At 42.1% G+C, this 16,170-nt stretch overlaps 2 protein-coding genes across 2 annotated transcripts; one reads left to right on the top strand and one right to left on the bottom strand.

Annotated features, from left to right (window-relative positions):
- Positions 1-76: 76 nt before the first annotated feature.
- LOC143138836 (sex comb on midleg-like protein 4) lies at positions 77-10,414 on the bottom strand. The gene is made up of 9 exons (XM_076299253.1): positions 10,237-10,414; positions 7,588-7,661; positions 6,728-6,992; positions 5,181-5,310; positions 4,299-4,499; positions 3,815-4,024; positions 1,904-2,125; positions 1,531-1,661; positions 77-962 (listed from the first exon to the last, which is right to left on the bottom strand). Exons 3-9 carry the CDS (start codon positions 6,956-6,958, stop codon positions 837-839), a joined length of 1,251 nt encoding a protein of 416 aa, XP_076155368.1. The 5' UTR covers positions 6,959-6,992; positions 7,588-7,661; positions 10,237-10,414; the 3' UTR covers positions 77-836.
- Positions 9,943-16,103, top strand: afg1la (AFG1 like ATPase a). Its single transcript, XM_076299252.1, has 13 exons — positions 9,943-10,060; positions 10,480-10,682; positions 10,815-10,866; positions 10,970-11,071; positions 11,293-11,423; positions 11,596-11,695; positions 11,954-12,012; positions 12,705-12,787; positions 12,891-12,961; positions 13,398-13,498; positions 13,595-13,735; positions 14,211-14,318; positions 14,778-16,103. Exons 1-13 carry the CDS (start codon positions 9,943-9,945, stop codon positions 14,904-14,906), a joined length of 1,398 nt encoding a protein of 465 aa, XP_076155367.1. The 3' UTR covers positions 14,907-16,103.
- Positions 16,104-16,170: the final 67 nt, after the last annotated feature.

The following is a 16,170-nucleotide window of genomic DNA, read 5'->3' as shown; positions in this document are numbered from 1 at the left end:
TTAAATAAGATGTTTCTCTAGAGGCACATAAAAAGAGCATCAAATTACATCTTTTATAATATTCCTTTATGAGATTAGGTGTTTTATGTGCATATTGGTTCTCTGAAAATGGTTGGAGAATTGCACACATATAAACAAGAACAGCAGAAATCAGAGAGAACCTGAGAGAACAGCCAATAGGAACTTCAGGTGTAACTGACATGATTGTATGCTGGTTGTATTAGTCACCAATAGGTCTGGAAACTGATTTAAAAAATCCAGTATGATAACAAGCTATTACTGAAATTACCTAGTGTCGGTAATGCAGTTCACACTCACTTAATACAGTAGACTAAGACAAAACACTCACACACACACACACACACACACACACACACACACACACACACACACACTCCTTGCACACATAAATAAGAGATTGAGGAATGTCCACAGAATAACAATGCTATTATAAGACCACCATGTTGACTCTTAAAAATTAGGGCGACGCTTTGGTCAGTGTCACCATGTGAAATTACTGCATAAAGCTTCTGCCAACAACTGCATGCCAACTCAAGAACTGCTACACAGTGGCTTCCTCTTACTGTACACAGTGGCTTCCTTTTACTGATATCTATCTGGTCTATGTGCTCATTAAGGACCTGTTATGCATAGTTTATGCATGTGTCAGATTATTATTCTATGCAGAGTCGTTTTGATATACTTTTGTGGCCCACAATTTTAAACTAACCATAATGAGAGAAAGTGGCAGATTACTGCCGTGAGTGTAGAGGGACTAGGGCTGCCTGGCAGGGAGTGAGAGGGGGCAGCTCCCAAGATGGCCACGGGTCAGCGGCTCAGAAGCGACTCTGCTTCAGTTTGTCGATGTGATAGCACAGTTTGAGTGCCGGCCCCAGCTTCAAGCCCAAATACTTCATGATCATGTCACTCTTCAGCAGGAGCAAGGCGTTCCCATCAATCTCCTGCAAATTACAAGACCAAGACAAACATTTCCAGAACGAGTTAGCGGCAATAAGCAGCCGAGCACCAAATGTAATTAGCATTAGACTGTAATTAGCATCAGGGCTTTCTAAAAGTGTCAGTGTAAATGTGGGAAGCTCTGCTTAATTAAGTAATGGGGTCAGCACTTATTAGGATGTTTTCACAAAATATCTCATAGCAAGGGGATGACTCAGATGTCAAATAGCCTGTGAGAGTATGTTTTACTTGTTTCTTCTAAAATAAGTACACTGGGAGGATATTGGAAAACTTAAAGATGCAGTCCATGATTATACACTAAATACACTTTTTGTCAAATTCAGCTAAATGTTCCTCACTGTCCTTTCTCAAATATCTTAAATAAAAATGTCTTTGCCAGAATCGCAGACTGAATCTGAATCTTTAAGAAGTGCCAGTATTTCCTCTAATCGAAACGTCAGTATTGAGCACAGTGGGGGATATTCAACTCATGGTGAGCACACTGAGGGCTCTGTGCTGTGTGTGTGTGCTGTGCTGTCTTTGGTCATGTTGCTGGAGGTTTGTGAAGCATACATGCTTCCTGAACACGTCTATATGTGGTCCCAGAGCCTGGGCGTCTGCCTCCTTGATGAACCAGATGACGTCATCCACACTCCAGGTTGAGGGGTCCTTACTGAGGGGTCGCTTTGGAGGATCCTGGGAGTCTGGAGGGGTGAAGGGGGGATGGTAAGCAGTTTTTCAAGGAAACATCATGGGAATATGCTGGGTTGGTTTGAGGGAACATTTAATTACACTCAAATTTAATTAAGACTAAAATATATTCTATATATTCCATTCTGTCTATCTTGTGTAGTAATTATATACTCATATACTGATACAGTGATGATCTCTCCCTCAAACACCTCTACAGGAGTTGGCTATCACGTCAAACGCCTGCCTGTCCTACCTGCTCTGTTCCCCTCCATGAAGCTGCTTGGGCTGGTGCTGTGCCCACAGTGGGTGCTGCCAGGGGCCGCGTGGTGCTGCTGGCAGGAGCGGAAGCTGCTGTACGCGGGCTTAGACGGATAGGGTGAGTTCATGCAGTTGAAGGCCGAGTCGCTGGGGTCCACAGAGTAGCGCTGAAGCTCGGCGGCATCAGACAGGTAGTCACTCTGCATAGGGCCCTCACCTACAGTACAGGGCAGCAAGTAGCAGAACTCTACAGTATTTGAAATAGAGGGCTTAACTAATGCAAATGTAATAAATTAATATATAATATAATACATTTGTGTTGCATAATATATTTTGTATACTCTTAAAACAAATGTGCTGAAAATAACACAACTTGTGTTGTTTTTAACACATCTCTATGTCCAGATAGGGATAACACAACTTGTGTTGTTTTTAACACATCTCTATGTCCAGATAGGGATAACACAGTTTGTGTTGTTTCTAACACAAGAGTGTATGAGTGTATGTATATGTAGCCTGGCTAGCGCCACCACTTCTCAATGAGACGTGGTCTGGGAACCAAACGTTCATTTTCTCGTATTTGAAAAAAATGCCCAGATCCGTTTATTGGGTGCCACGGATGTCTATCAAATGCGTCTGTGCATAGCTCATCATCGTCTTGCTTTCCCCCTTGTTCTGTGATTGGTCTCCTATCTCAGGCGAAAATTTGCTCCATGGTCTCCAGGCTGCCTTAGCAGCGTGAATCAAATCGTGCGCAAGGCAGCATGGGAACACCCAGGCTAATGTATATGTATATGTATATACAAATGTGTATTTGTATTACTTACAAGTAATCTGAATGGGACCATGGTAGTCAATGTGTACATTGCGCTCTAAGTATTAGCTTTTTGTTAGTAATATAAAAGTTTGCAAGCCCATAATTTCAGCCTCATGTTTGGCAGGGCATGCACTGCAGTTTTTATAGGTAAGGACTGGCCCAGAATTGAGACTGTGCCATTATTGCTGACAGAGCATGCACAAGGTATTCTGTGACTCTCACAAATTCATTCAGGAGCATAATGGTAAAGAAAGAGTCTGGCTAATACACAGCAATCAGTAAATGAGGAAATACACTGTCCAAAAGTGCATCACTGTTTCAAGGTTGTAAACACCTGTTCTGTGAGTTGTTATGCTATGAGTTCAGCTCCTGGTGCCAATGCTTTGGGGTGCACAAGGACTCCTACCAGCTAGGTGAATACCCCTGTGGTAAAGCATCTGTACAATTTACCCCCAAGGAGGTATGGTGGTAGTTCCTATTGTAGCAGCATCTGCCCATGACTAATAGCACAGACTCCCATAGTTTCAAGTGAATTCACAGCATACCATTTGCTTTTGCATTTGCCTTTGATATGAAGGTTGTAGCAGTATAGAAGCCAAATTAAACTAAATTAAACCAGTAGACTATGCTATTGATATTAATTCAGCATTTAAGGTGATGTTTTGTGTAATATGTATGTCTATGTTTTGTAATGAATGTGTATGGTGTTGGTTTGTACAAAAATGTCCTCGGGGTAAATGTGTGTACATTTTGCCTTCAACGGACTGCCTACAGATGCAAAACAAATTTCTGTGAAAACTGATAGTAAAGTTGTATCAAAGCGTATCGTATCATATCATATCACATCATATCCAGGGGTGTATCATATCACATAATATTGTATTGTATCATATAGCCTTTGATTATAAGACTATAAGACAATTCACCCAAAACACTATACTAAGAGTACTGTCTACTGTCAACTATCTTACTTAGAGTAGTATCTTGATAGAAGCACAGGGTAGGGTTATCAGAAAAAGTCTATGTGAACAGGTCAGACCATGTGGTGTATGAGCTCTGTGGTCAACCACGAGGGTGCACACTACCCACCTGACAGTGGCATGGTGTCAGTTTGGTACGAGGGCCCGTTGTGCTGAGTGACGGGCTGGTCGCTGAAGAGGTTCTCACAGTGCAGGCTGCGGCAGAGCTTCTTGAGGAAGCGCAGCACGTAGCCCACGCTGTTCACCACCGGCAGGCTCAGCAGGTGCTGCTTCCCATCGAACGTGGCTGCGGACAGACCACAGAGAGCGTCAGCTGACCCTACCGGCTCCCTCACTCGCCCATAATGTATAACAATGTCAAACAGATGCAAGCATAAAACTGAATTAGATGATGTGAACGTGGAAATGAATTCCAATACACATATGATTCACTTGAAACTATCATGTATGGACAGTTTATTTTTGTTACAGAAATAAAAGTAAGGAAAAGGGGGAAAAAAAGCAACCAAATATGAGGAGCACCGAAATGCAGAACAAGGATTGATCTCAAAGGTAGATAAACAGATCTCAAACTAGAGAATCAGATCTCCCACCTGAGATCTTCTCTCCCCCGTAGCCCTGGGTGAGCAGGGTGAAGACGGCCTTCTGCTGAAAGGCACAGTCGATGCAGCCCTGCACGGCTTGCTGGAGCACCACAGACGGCCGATCCGGCCCAAAGTGATCGGGCAGCTGCTGCACCTTCTTCCGGTCCAAGTTGGGCCCCACATGAGCCAGCTTGTTTATGTAGATGCACACTGCACAGAAGATCAACAGGGATTGATGTTTTGTGTCCTTTGAATAGTTCAGAACAGAAACCGGACAGAAATCCCACAACATCCTCCAATACTCCACACCATTTGCTGTGTTATGATAGCTAAATCTATTATAATGCATGGAATATGGTAAATATTTCATAAAATCAATTATATATAAATGTTTTAATGCATGTATTGTGGTAAGTGGATCAAATAAGTAGATGTTTGCAGTTTGAACAGTTAAGCTACCTTTGTTGATCTCAGAAAAATGGTATAGGACAGGACATTTAGAAATTGCTTGTGTCTGATAATGGTAGTGGTGCAAGCTGCATGAATATGTTTTGATGAAAGCTGCAAGTTGGTTTTTGAAATAATCAATGACTGACCCCTGAATCCCTGTGTGCATCATATTGGCAGTGTAATGAAATTGGCTTTCTTTGCTCTGGTGTGACCGAGTAACCCTTACTGGCCATGAGCTACACTATAGAATTTGCATGTCAGCAGCGTTCAGCTCAGCCATTCACATATAGAGGACTGGGTAGTCTGCACTGCCTGAAACCTCCACAGACACCATCCCCTACCAATGAACACCTGGACAGTCTGTTTTATCTGTCAGTTTCTGGGCAGTGTGCCTTCTCTCTGTGCCCATGGGCGGTGGCGTGGAGGAGACTTGGCGTATACCTGTGAGCTCCTGGTCAGTGGATGAGTGGGGGACGGTGGCCGCGTCCTGGGGGATGGAGCTCATGTCCGGCTCAGGTGTGCTGCTGGGCGGGGAGATGGCCAGAGGAGTCATCAGCATCCTGGGCTTCAGCTGTGGGGCAGGGGAGTGGAGGGAGATCACCATTATAGTCCTGGCTGTGCTTAACTAAGTCTAGAAAATGACTGTCATTTTCCTCTCACTAATGGATGTAATTGAAAGAATGATAAAGCAGATGGCTCTGAGTGTGATGACTGATTCACTGGCTTGTTTGGAAGAAGATATGGAAATGACAGATCAATTGTGATAGGACAGTTGTGAGTCACAAACAGAAAATCATCTGAATGGGCAGTATTATAGTATTATCATCTTACTCTTACATTCTTATCAACTGTCTTACGACTTCAAATTCTTTCTCAATATTACTGTACACAGCTGTTCAGTAGAGCTCCTTCTTATACCAGACAGATAAGGAGCAGCTCCAACTATGTCAAGAGGAGTTAAGTGTCAAACTGAAGGAGCACAGAAAGGTTTTTTTATGCCAATTCTATTATTTATGAATCATCATAAAGCCAATAAAGATGGCTGACAGTTTCAAATAACACTGAGCAAAATAAAAATATTTCAATTTTTTCCCTGGGTCTACAACTGAAAGCCTTTTCCTGTAAGCCTTTAGTAAATCAGACTGCAAATGTACTATTATGACAAATACAGAAGAATACTTAGCAATCACATTATGGTGATTCAGAGGAATACACACTATCAGTCCCAGCCAAGACAGGCTGCAAGAAAACTAGATATCAGTCTCAAAATTAACCATGTGAGAAGCATCAGGGCTTTCTTTGAAATTGAACACCAGTGATACTTTCAGTAAAATGACAATAGTCAATCTAGACCTTAAATGGCATTTGTGACAGAGTGTCAATTATTTTTTTGTGAGTGAAGCCCTGTAAATGAAATGGGATATGATCTCATGGTAATACCTTCTTTCACTATTTAATTGCATCTTGAGAGAGAGAGTGAAAGAAATCCACTCATTGCACCACATGATCATATATGCAGTAAGAGTGGAGGAAATGAGAGAATAATATAAATCACTTGGCAGTAAATGGTGGCATTAATCTATTTGATAGTGACACTGTATATAATGAAAATTTCTGCCGCAAGCACACACTGGCTGATTGCCAGCAACTCTGTTATGAGCTTTACCAAATGGCATACTCAAAGTCTAGAACTGTCCAAACCTATGTCTATCAAACATTTAATTTTGTGGATGGAAATTTCAAAATAGATTCACAAAATGGTTTCTCTCTATGCAGATGTATTATACATTCCAAATATCATGGTATGTGTGCTCTGCTATTTAGAGATAGCTATATTCTAAACAATGACAGACCAACTAGGAGGTCTGTAATTATACAGTCATGATGTAGCTATTCATGAATAGACACATATTGTTACAAAGGAGAACCCCACACAGCATATGTATCATGAGACGGGAGATCCCCACATCTTATCTCTACACACTGACCTTGAATCCTGGTTTTCTTCCCCTTTTCTTGGGCACTTTCAGAGGAGGAAGCACCTCTGGGTAGTGGTTGGGAAAATCCATCTTGGTGAGGTTGCGGTGCAGTGGGGGTCTGCCCCTCTTCCGGCCCGGAATCTTCCCTGTTGGAGCCGGCAGGAAGGAGGATGTTGCCGGGGGCGACTGCATCTCGCTGCCGCTGTCTGCTGTCTGTGCTGAGGCTGCAGGACTGCTCATCAGCGCCGGGACTCACTCACACACACGCGCGCACCTGGTGGCACACACACACACACACACACACACATAACATATCTGCTCAAACATGCATGCTTGTTTAAATTCACACATGCTTGTTATCATACACTTATGCTGATACACACACACACACACACACACACACACACACACACACGCACGCACACACATGCACACTCAAACATATACACACACACACATACACACACACACCTTCTGAAATGCACTGCACTAGCTCCTGGCCTGCTCACAAACATATGCTCAAATATACATGAGCACTTGCTGCTACACACATGCCTCATCAGACCATAGGCTTACGGGGACATATACCCAGAAAACAACATCAGATGCCCAACACTCACACACACAGACTCACACACACACACACACACTCTCTCTCTCTCTCTCACACACACACACACACACACACACACAAAGGAAAATGAGGGAGGTAAAGGCTCAAAATAAGTGTAGACACAAAAAACATCCAGAAATAATTTACATTCACAGTGGACCTCCCTGCATAAAGCAAATGTACAAGCTCTCGCTCAAAGCATCACTCCAGTCCCGTCCAGGGGGAGAAACCCCCAGCAGGGCAGGGCTGCTGTTACCTGATCCTTATTCCCTGGGTCTCTGGTGGATGTCCTCTCTCCTCTTGGGCTTGCTAAGCTTCCTCCTGCTAAGCCTGATGCAGGACAAAGACAGATTCCTTCAGAGGGCTGCCGTAAAAGACATTTTTCTCCCTGTCTCTCGTTCTTGCCTCTCTCTCCCTCCCTCTCTCTCTCCCTTTCCCGTTTTTGCCACTCTTTCTTCTCCTGCTCCTCCTCCTCTTCCTCCTCCACCTTCTCTTCCCTCTGCCTGTGTCTGTGCGTGTCTGAGTTCCCCAGGCTCGCGAGGGCTCAGTGCGGTTGCTTACAGAAGCTCAGGCTGCAGACGGCTCATTAGACTAATGCATTCAGCAGTAGCAGCGGCAGTAGCAGCGGCAGCAGCGCGGAAGGGGGGGTTTGCATCACCGTGGCAACACACACAAGAAATACCATCACAGTCATGAGCCTGGCAGCTGCATGCAGCCTCTTGTAAACAGACAGCAGTGTATGGCTAACAAACATATATGTATCTATTTTGTTGGGTGAATGGGTGCTACTGTATAATGCTGAAATTATTGCCCATGACAAATTGAGTAGGCTTAGCATGATGACGGGGATTTGCCACCGTATTCTGGTCATTGCTCATCAGTTCATTGTTCAAATTTTTTGATTTGTTAAGCATTATTGTTTCTATGTTTCCAAAAATAACGCTATGAATATGTGTCTCAGTATGTTTATGTGTCTGGGGAGTGAGCTAGAGATTGCATGTGCAAGCCAATGTCTGTGTACATGCACTCTCCTAGAAACAGATCTACTGTTGTCATGGCAACAAGACCCTACTGCCTGAACCACACAGTTTCTGCCTGTATGTTTGACCAAAGATTATAAAGCAGTGCTCTAGAATCTTTGATGTTTGACTTACACTGAATAGATACACTGAAATGTAAAGGGATTATAGGGCAATGCATGTATTGCTTTAGTTTGTTTTGATACCCACCACACCTTGCAGATTATTCTACACCTAATGTCATATTCAGCCAGTCCATGTAATCTCAGATAGCTCACAAGCTTTGTTAGAATCATTATTTGTGCTTTAAATTAATTTGGCTGCAGACTGCCATTTCTGACCAATAACTGGATACACCAGCCTACCAATGTGCCCAACTTGTGGTCTATGGTCTGGTCTACCAATGTGCTGTGACCTCTCACCATTTAGTTCAAATACCTTATACTCAGATTGGCAAATGACGGCACAGATAGTGGTTACTGCAGATCCATATCCTGTATGAAATGTAATGTAATGTAATATCCTATAGCCTATAGTGCAGATCCCTATATCCTAGTCTACAGTGCTGTGCATAAGTTAAGACACCCATGCTAAGTTGAATAAAAAGAGGAATAAAAATAATATTTTGGAAAATGAGTGTAATGCCTTAATTAAAAAAATAGGAAAAAGGAAAATCCAATCCAGGAAAAATCCAACCTTTAAGAACACCAACAACCCTTCACCATACCTAGAGATTGGCATGGTCTTATTTCAGTTAGCCTGAAAGCTGGTTTGATTTGCATTGAGAGATGATCTTATGGAAAGTACCCCATGCCAATCTCTACTGTATGGTGAAGGGTATGTGATGATGTGGGGCTATTTTAATTTCTTTTAATTCCAAAGGCCAAGGGAACTTTATCTGGATGCATAGTATCCTGGGTCCATGAAATAACTGGTCTTTAAAAATAAAAACCTGCCTGCCTCTATGGAAATTTAAAATAGAGGGTTCCTTACTTGTGCCACCTGTATTTTAAGGAATTAATTCACGAAGACAATTGGTGTCCTTAAAGGTTGGATTATTCCTCATTTTTTTAAATTAAGGCATTAAGATTAATTTTCAAAAGATGATTTTTTTTATTCCTCTTTTTAGTCAACCTTAGCATGGGTGTCTCTTATGCACAACACTGTACATATCTCCAGTGAAACATTGAAAGGCGGTGTTGGACTTAAAATAGCACATAAAAATGAATGCAAAACAAATAATAAAAAAGTAGCCTATGATAATGAACGCTGACTGGAATGTGATAGGCAAAGGCCTAAATTAAGTTATAGGCTAACCTTAATTTTCTTTTTAATGTTCAACACGACTTCGGCAGCTCCTTCCTCTTTATTTTACTGGTTTTATAATCATATATATTGATCTAAAACGGGCAAATGGAAAGGGAGACTAAGAAGAAACATATCCTTACGTTAGTTAGGCCTAATTTCAACATATGGGTCAACTCGCGTTATTTTTTGCCATTATTTTAGACCGCATCATCTGCACTCATCTCGATGACGTCAGTGCTTTTTAATCTCAAACAACCAATAAGATTGCACAGTCTCAAACCAACATGGCTGCGTGCACAGCGCCCTTGGGTGCTGCTAGCATTCGTTTTCTCTTTAGAGACCAATACTTGTGGAAAACAAAGCTATTAACAATATCTTACAGCTTGAAGTGGGTTACACGAGGTGAGCTATTTTATTTATAGCTATTTTGATGACAACTTTTGTGGTGGCCTGGTTCACTTGATGTTTCTAGCTAACGTAGCTCTAGTCTAGTTAGCGACAGTGTCACTCCATGTGATGTTGACATTCAGAATGTTTAAATGATCTGCAAGCTAAGAACAAAATAGTGGTTAGCTTACCTCGATCCTTTAATTTTGGATCCTTGCTATGTGTGTCATGGTTTTCGGTTGATAGTAAGATGTGTTTCGACAGCTAAGAGAGTGGAATCTGATACAGGGCATTAAAATAGCTAGCTAGCCAGCTAACGCCAGTTGGGTCAGATAGCATACTGACCAACGTTACCCCTGTTTTACTTAATACATTTCCTTCTATCATACGTCGTGTGACAAAAGCAAATCTGTAATGTCCTTTTTTTACATCAGGGTTTGCGGCGAATGTGTTGTCACAGTCCGTTGAAGACCACCTAAGCCCCAGCTACGGAGGACCTATTGAACACTACACACGCCTCGTTGCAGAGGGTACTCTGAATGAGGACCCGCATCAGAAAGCGGTATTGGAGAAGCTGGATACATTGCAGCAGACGCTCAGGGGTTACGACAACCAACCTGCATCTTTCTTTTCTAAGGTGACGTGAGTTTGGATGCTGTTAATAAATTAAGTGGCGGTGTATTACACTAAAACAAAACATCTAAAGCAGTTGTTTTGTGTTAGAGTCGTGTGATACTGTACTGTTGTATAACAGTCATTTGTCTTACAGATGTTTTCCAAGACCAAGGTGCCCAAAGGTTACTATATCTATGGAGATGTTGGTAAGTTGGTAATCACTAATAGTGTGGCTTACAGAAATCTTGAAAAGGGAATTTCATAGGGCTTTATTCACTGACTCTCTTACTTGATTGGTGGTGTTTGCAGGCACAGGCAAAACAATGGTCATGGACATGTTTTATTCCTATGTTGAAACAAACAAAAAGAAGAGGGTCCATTTCCATGGCTTCATGTTAGATGTGCACCAGAGTGAGTTACTCATTTTTTGGTATCCTGACATATGAAGTAGCGATGAATCTGTTGTTGCCTGTAGACTAGCCTTCATTGTTCAGTCCTGCATAAGCACTGTCACCTTTTCTTTTGAGAGGGCAATGATATTGTTGTTCTATCAGTGTGGAAATGTATAATATTCTATCTGTTAAAGAAAGCTAAATCTACAACTGGTACTGACCTTGTGACATCATGTTTAGGGATTCATCGTTTGAAACAGTCTATGCCTAAGAGAAAAGCAGGAAAAATGGCCAAGTCCTATGACCCCATAGCTCCTGTTGCAGAGGAAATAAGTGAGGAGGCGTCTATCCTTTGCTTCGATGAGTTTCAGGTACTCTTAGCTCTCCTGTAGCTTAGGACTCAAACACATAAGAAAACCCATAATGAATTTCTTTCATGCTTTGATATGAGCCCTTGCCTTATTTGGAGTACTGAATAAGTGAATAATCACCTTCAGCTGTAGACACATCAGGATTGTGTGTTTTCTCTTCTGTGCATTGTAGGTGACTGATATTGCAGATGCAATGATACTGAAACAATTGTTTGAGAACCTTTTCAAAAATGGAGTTGTTGTGGTGGCAACCTCCAATCGGCAGCCAGATGGTAAGCTACTGATTGATTCCCACGATTCACTTAAATAGGCAGATTTTGACACATTTGATCAAGAGTCTGGGTGTAAAGTCCTCTAACACAAATACAGTTACTTTAAACAGAATAGTGACAACAATACATCTCAGTGCAATGGTGAATGATGACAATTTGCTTGTTTTTGGAGCATGCGGTGGTAGAAGGGGATAGAGAGGGATCGAGATAAAAATGTCACAGAATATGACCCTTGTGTCTTGTCTCTTCCATTTGCAGACCTATACAAGAATGGACTACAGAGAGTGAACTTTGTGCCCTTCATTGCCGTGTTAAAGGTTAGATTTCTGTTTGTGTTCATAATGGATCTCAGCAGTAGGTGACTGGGATGATTGCTTGTACTATAAGACAAAATGAATATTGGAAGATGACCTTCTGCACTGTATGTGTAAACTAGAGGACTAACTGACAGAATAGGCCCATGTTCCCATCTTAGTGTCGCTAGAAGCCTCTAGCAGTGTTTTTTTTATTATTATTATTTGAGAGCAACAGCATGTCCCTGAGCTGGGGGAAAAAGAAGTGCTGGATTACTCAGACCCTTTGTGTTTGACACCTTTGGAACACAATTAGTCGGCAGTGTTTAGAATAACAAATGCCATTCCCCTGAGCTCAGCTGAACGAGGCGGGCTAGAGTGGTGTGGTGGACCATACCGTGCCTGTTTAGATGGTGAGGTTGAGAGCCCTCTACGACTGCTCCACTGAAGCTCTCTCTGTTTGGATCGACACTTGAATCATATGATGTCACTGCATTTCTACATTATCAAAATGTACGCTCATGGGTATTATGAAGTCATTGTTTCTTGAGGTACCTGTAAACAGTTTTAATGGGGATGCTTGCAAGATGTATTTTGGGAACTAGAACAAATCCTTCTGGTGTTAGCCAGGCTATGCAAGATATGAAGTCAGGGACTTTTGCATGCTAGCTTGCACTCTCCCCCTCTCTCATATTTTGTGTGTTCTCACTCTGCAGGAATATTGCCAAACACTGCAGCTGGACTCTGGAATTGACTACAGGAGGAGAAATCGTCCTGCCGCTGGAAAGCTCTTCTTTCTGTAAGCAATGATATTCTGTTGCCAAGTCGAATGTATATTTGACCCGGGACTTGTCAGAGTGTTTTTTGCAGTCTCTTTTCAACTCCGTCTCTTTTCAATTCAGCACAAGTGAACCAGATGTGCATGCCACCTTGGACAAGATGTTTGATGAGATGGCATTCAAGCAGAACGATAGTAAGTAGGTTTTTAATCATTCTCAGTGTTACTTGATGGAGTAGCTTGTTGTTATGTGAAGTGTGCTGTTTAATCTCTTGGCTATGAGCCGTGTGTGTGTGTGTTAAAGTGCTGACATGGTGTGACAACTATGTAAGTTGGAATGTTACAGTTGTGTACATAAAGGTGATGTATGGTGGCTTATGGGAGGGCCAAGTCTTGATTCTTGCTGTTGCTGTCTTGCTGTTCTGTGCGTTGAGGTGTTATGCAACTATTTTTTGCATCTCAGGCTGTGTTGGGTGAAACTTGATTATGGTGAAGGTTGGAGTCTTTCTTAAGTTTTACCTGTTCTCCAGCTTTGAAGGGAGTCTTCCAACATTCGTGCTTGTGTAACAGCTTCGAGTGTAAGTCTGTTGTGGCATGGCTGTCATGGTAACATCGTCTTGGTTTTCTACAGTAACGAGGCCGAGGACTCTTAACGTGCGTAGTCGGAAGCTGATTCTGAGCAAAGCATGTGGGACCATCCTGGACTGCACATTTGACGAGCTGTGCGACCGAGTGAGTGAGCAGTTTCTCTTAGTGCTGTTTTTTCATCTTCAGCAGGCAGATGGCGTTTCATTTGATTTGTACTGAATCTGTTTTTGCGTCCCTCAGCCTTTAGGTGCCAGTGACTACCTGGTGATCTCCAACACCTTTGACACAGTATTCATCCGTAATGTTCCTCTACTCACCTTGTCAAAGAAGACACAAGCACGACGCCTCATTACTCTCATAGATGCTCTTTATGATCACAAGGTGTGACCTTTCTCTTTTTGTTTTCCTCGGTCTCTTCATTTCATGTTCTAAAAGTACTCTCTGTTTAGCAGGTATAATTCAATTCGTTTAGATTAAAAGAGATCACATAGTTAGGATGGGTGTAATCTATAATGTCTTACAGATTTTAATGCCATTTTTGAGTATGACACTGTAACTGTACTGTGTACAAAGCAACAAATCCATTACATAACTTAGGAAAATGTCAGCACGCTGCAGTGGCCGTTTTGGCTGGGTAAAGTTTGTCATGGTAACTGGCCTTTAGATCTGGAAATGAAAATGCCTGGCCAAAGACTCGGGAGAACAGTCTGCGATTCAGTTTGATGTTTGCATTACTGAAATCTTGCCGTTTGCTTCACTGATGCACAGTAAACATGAACAAGCACCTTTACACACTGTATTATTCAGGATATTAATGACATTTATGACCATTTTTGCTTGTGGTGTTTTCCCACAGGTTAGAGTTGTGATCCTGGCTGAAGCCCCATTAGATGATCTCTTTGTTCAAGATGCACACCATGATGACCATGCCCATGAGGTTTTGGATGAACTTGGTATTAAACAGGTAAAACATCAAGCTTTGATGTTAAGTCTTCCACAGCTGTGGGTGTATTTAATACTTGTATTAGATAATTGCCAGCCTTAGTAAAAGTGGTTCTGACATGTGCAACACTATGCCACTTTTTCAGATCTTATAGGCAGCAAGTTTTGTCATAATCCTCAAAATTCATTATGATGTCTATGACCATATGTATTGCATCTGTGGCTCAAGATGAACCATTCCACAAGTATTTGAAGAATCAGAAGCATGCCATTGCAAACTATATTCTTTCTGCTGCTTGAAACCTGTACTTCATATATGTCTGTTATGTGTCCATGAGGCCAATTAGACTGGGTCTTCAGTAGTAGGCGAGATCTTCATTCTATGTCTATGGCCCAGTTGAGCTGTTGGTTAGCAACAGTTTTCATCAGCTTTCTACTCTCCAGCACCAATGCTCACACGTCCTCTTTCCACACTCCACAGGATGCGGGCAGCAGCCTGGCCATCTTCAGTGGAGAGGAGGAAGTTTTTGCCTTCCAGCGGACCGTCTCCCGCCTGACAGAGATGCAGACGGAGGAGTACTGGGTTGAGGGGGACCGCAGCACCACGTGATCCTGACTGGACTCGTGTCAAAAGTCCTGTGAAAAGTCCAGCAGCCTCTAGATGGTCAACAAGTGCTGGCTTGTGGACAGAGGAACACTTAGAAGGGTGGTGGTGGTGGTGTGCAGGTGAACATATGAACTGTGGTCAAACACTCCGAGTCACTGCTTTCTGATGCCAATCCAGTTCACCTGACTGTCCTGACAGAGGAAAAGATTATCTATCCACAATCCCACCTCTTCATATAGGTACATTACCCTAGTTTTTTGGATTCAAATGAAAGGAAGTGTGTGTCCTCTGTAAGTAGATGCCTCTGCATGGATCAGGCTATTTTTTCCCCTCTTCAGGTCCATCTGGTGAGCAGGATTGGGGTCACACTTCAGTGACTTCAGGGGAATTTGGAGACAGCCACGCAGACCATGCTGCTGATTGAGGTGTGACTGAAATAGCACAGAGCCACTCACTGTCGCTCTGTACAGCCTAGCATGACTCACAACTATCAGACCTGCTCCTATAGTCATCTGTTCCTGTGCCCAACACTACCATACTCACTCACCTTAAATACAATGTTAAACTGTGTCATGGGATCAATCTAAGAAACTTGCTATTGAACTGGATGTGAATATGTACTGTATGCCTTTTGCACATGCTATCTATCTCTTTGGTTATATAATATAAGCTGCTGGAGTTTTAATGCCTTTTAAAGAAAGGGATACGTGGCCTTATGAGGAAAGATGTAAATGAGTTTTAAGTGATGGCCAAATTACAATTAAGCTCACCTTTCTACAGTTTGTGTCAACACCAGTCTTACTTTTTAATCATAAGCTATTGCAACAGTGACTGTACTTCACTATCATGGTTACTGTTGTAATAGCTTCTGAGTGATTCAATCATACTTTACTGTCTCCACCTACAATGGTTAAATGCTGTAGATGGTGGTCTAGCTAGTTTCCAAGCCTAGTAATCCCTTCATGCTGATTTTCCATTCAGAATTGATTCAGAGATCTCTTGATTAAGAAAAAAATAAGATTGATGTTGGCTAACATGCTAGAAAGTGAGTTTGATAGTTTGTCGAAAATTATCAGTACAGCAGCTATAAAGCACTGTTAACCCTGGTATACATAATTATGGTATGTACATACATTTAAATGAAAAAGGACGACTTTGAACAAATGAACAATTATTTAAGTAAACCATTTATTTATACAACAGGATGGGTGTATGTTTTGTAGTTCTGTATCAGTAGTACTAAGTTCTTCCTAGTTGTCCTTGCAAA

Source organism: Alosa pseudoharengus, unplaced genomic scaffold, assembly GCF_046254945.1.
Source record: "Alosa pseudoharengus isolate Yale_2024_CS ecotype anadromous, Long Island Sound unplaced genomic scaffold, YU_APseudo_1.1 YU_APseudo_1.1_scf_22, whole genome shotgun sequence".
NCBI classification, from domain to species: Eukaryota; Metazoa; Chordata; class Actinopteri; order Clupeiformes; family Clupeidae; genus Alosa; species Alosa pseudoharengus.
This window is presented reverse-complemented; position numbering and strand designations above follow the sequence as displayed.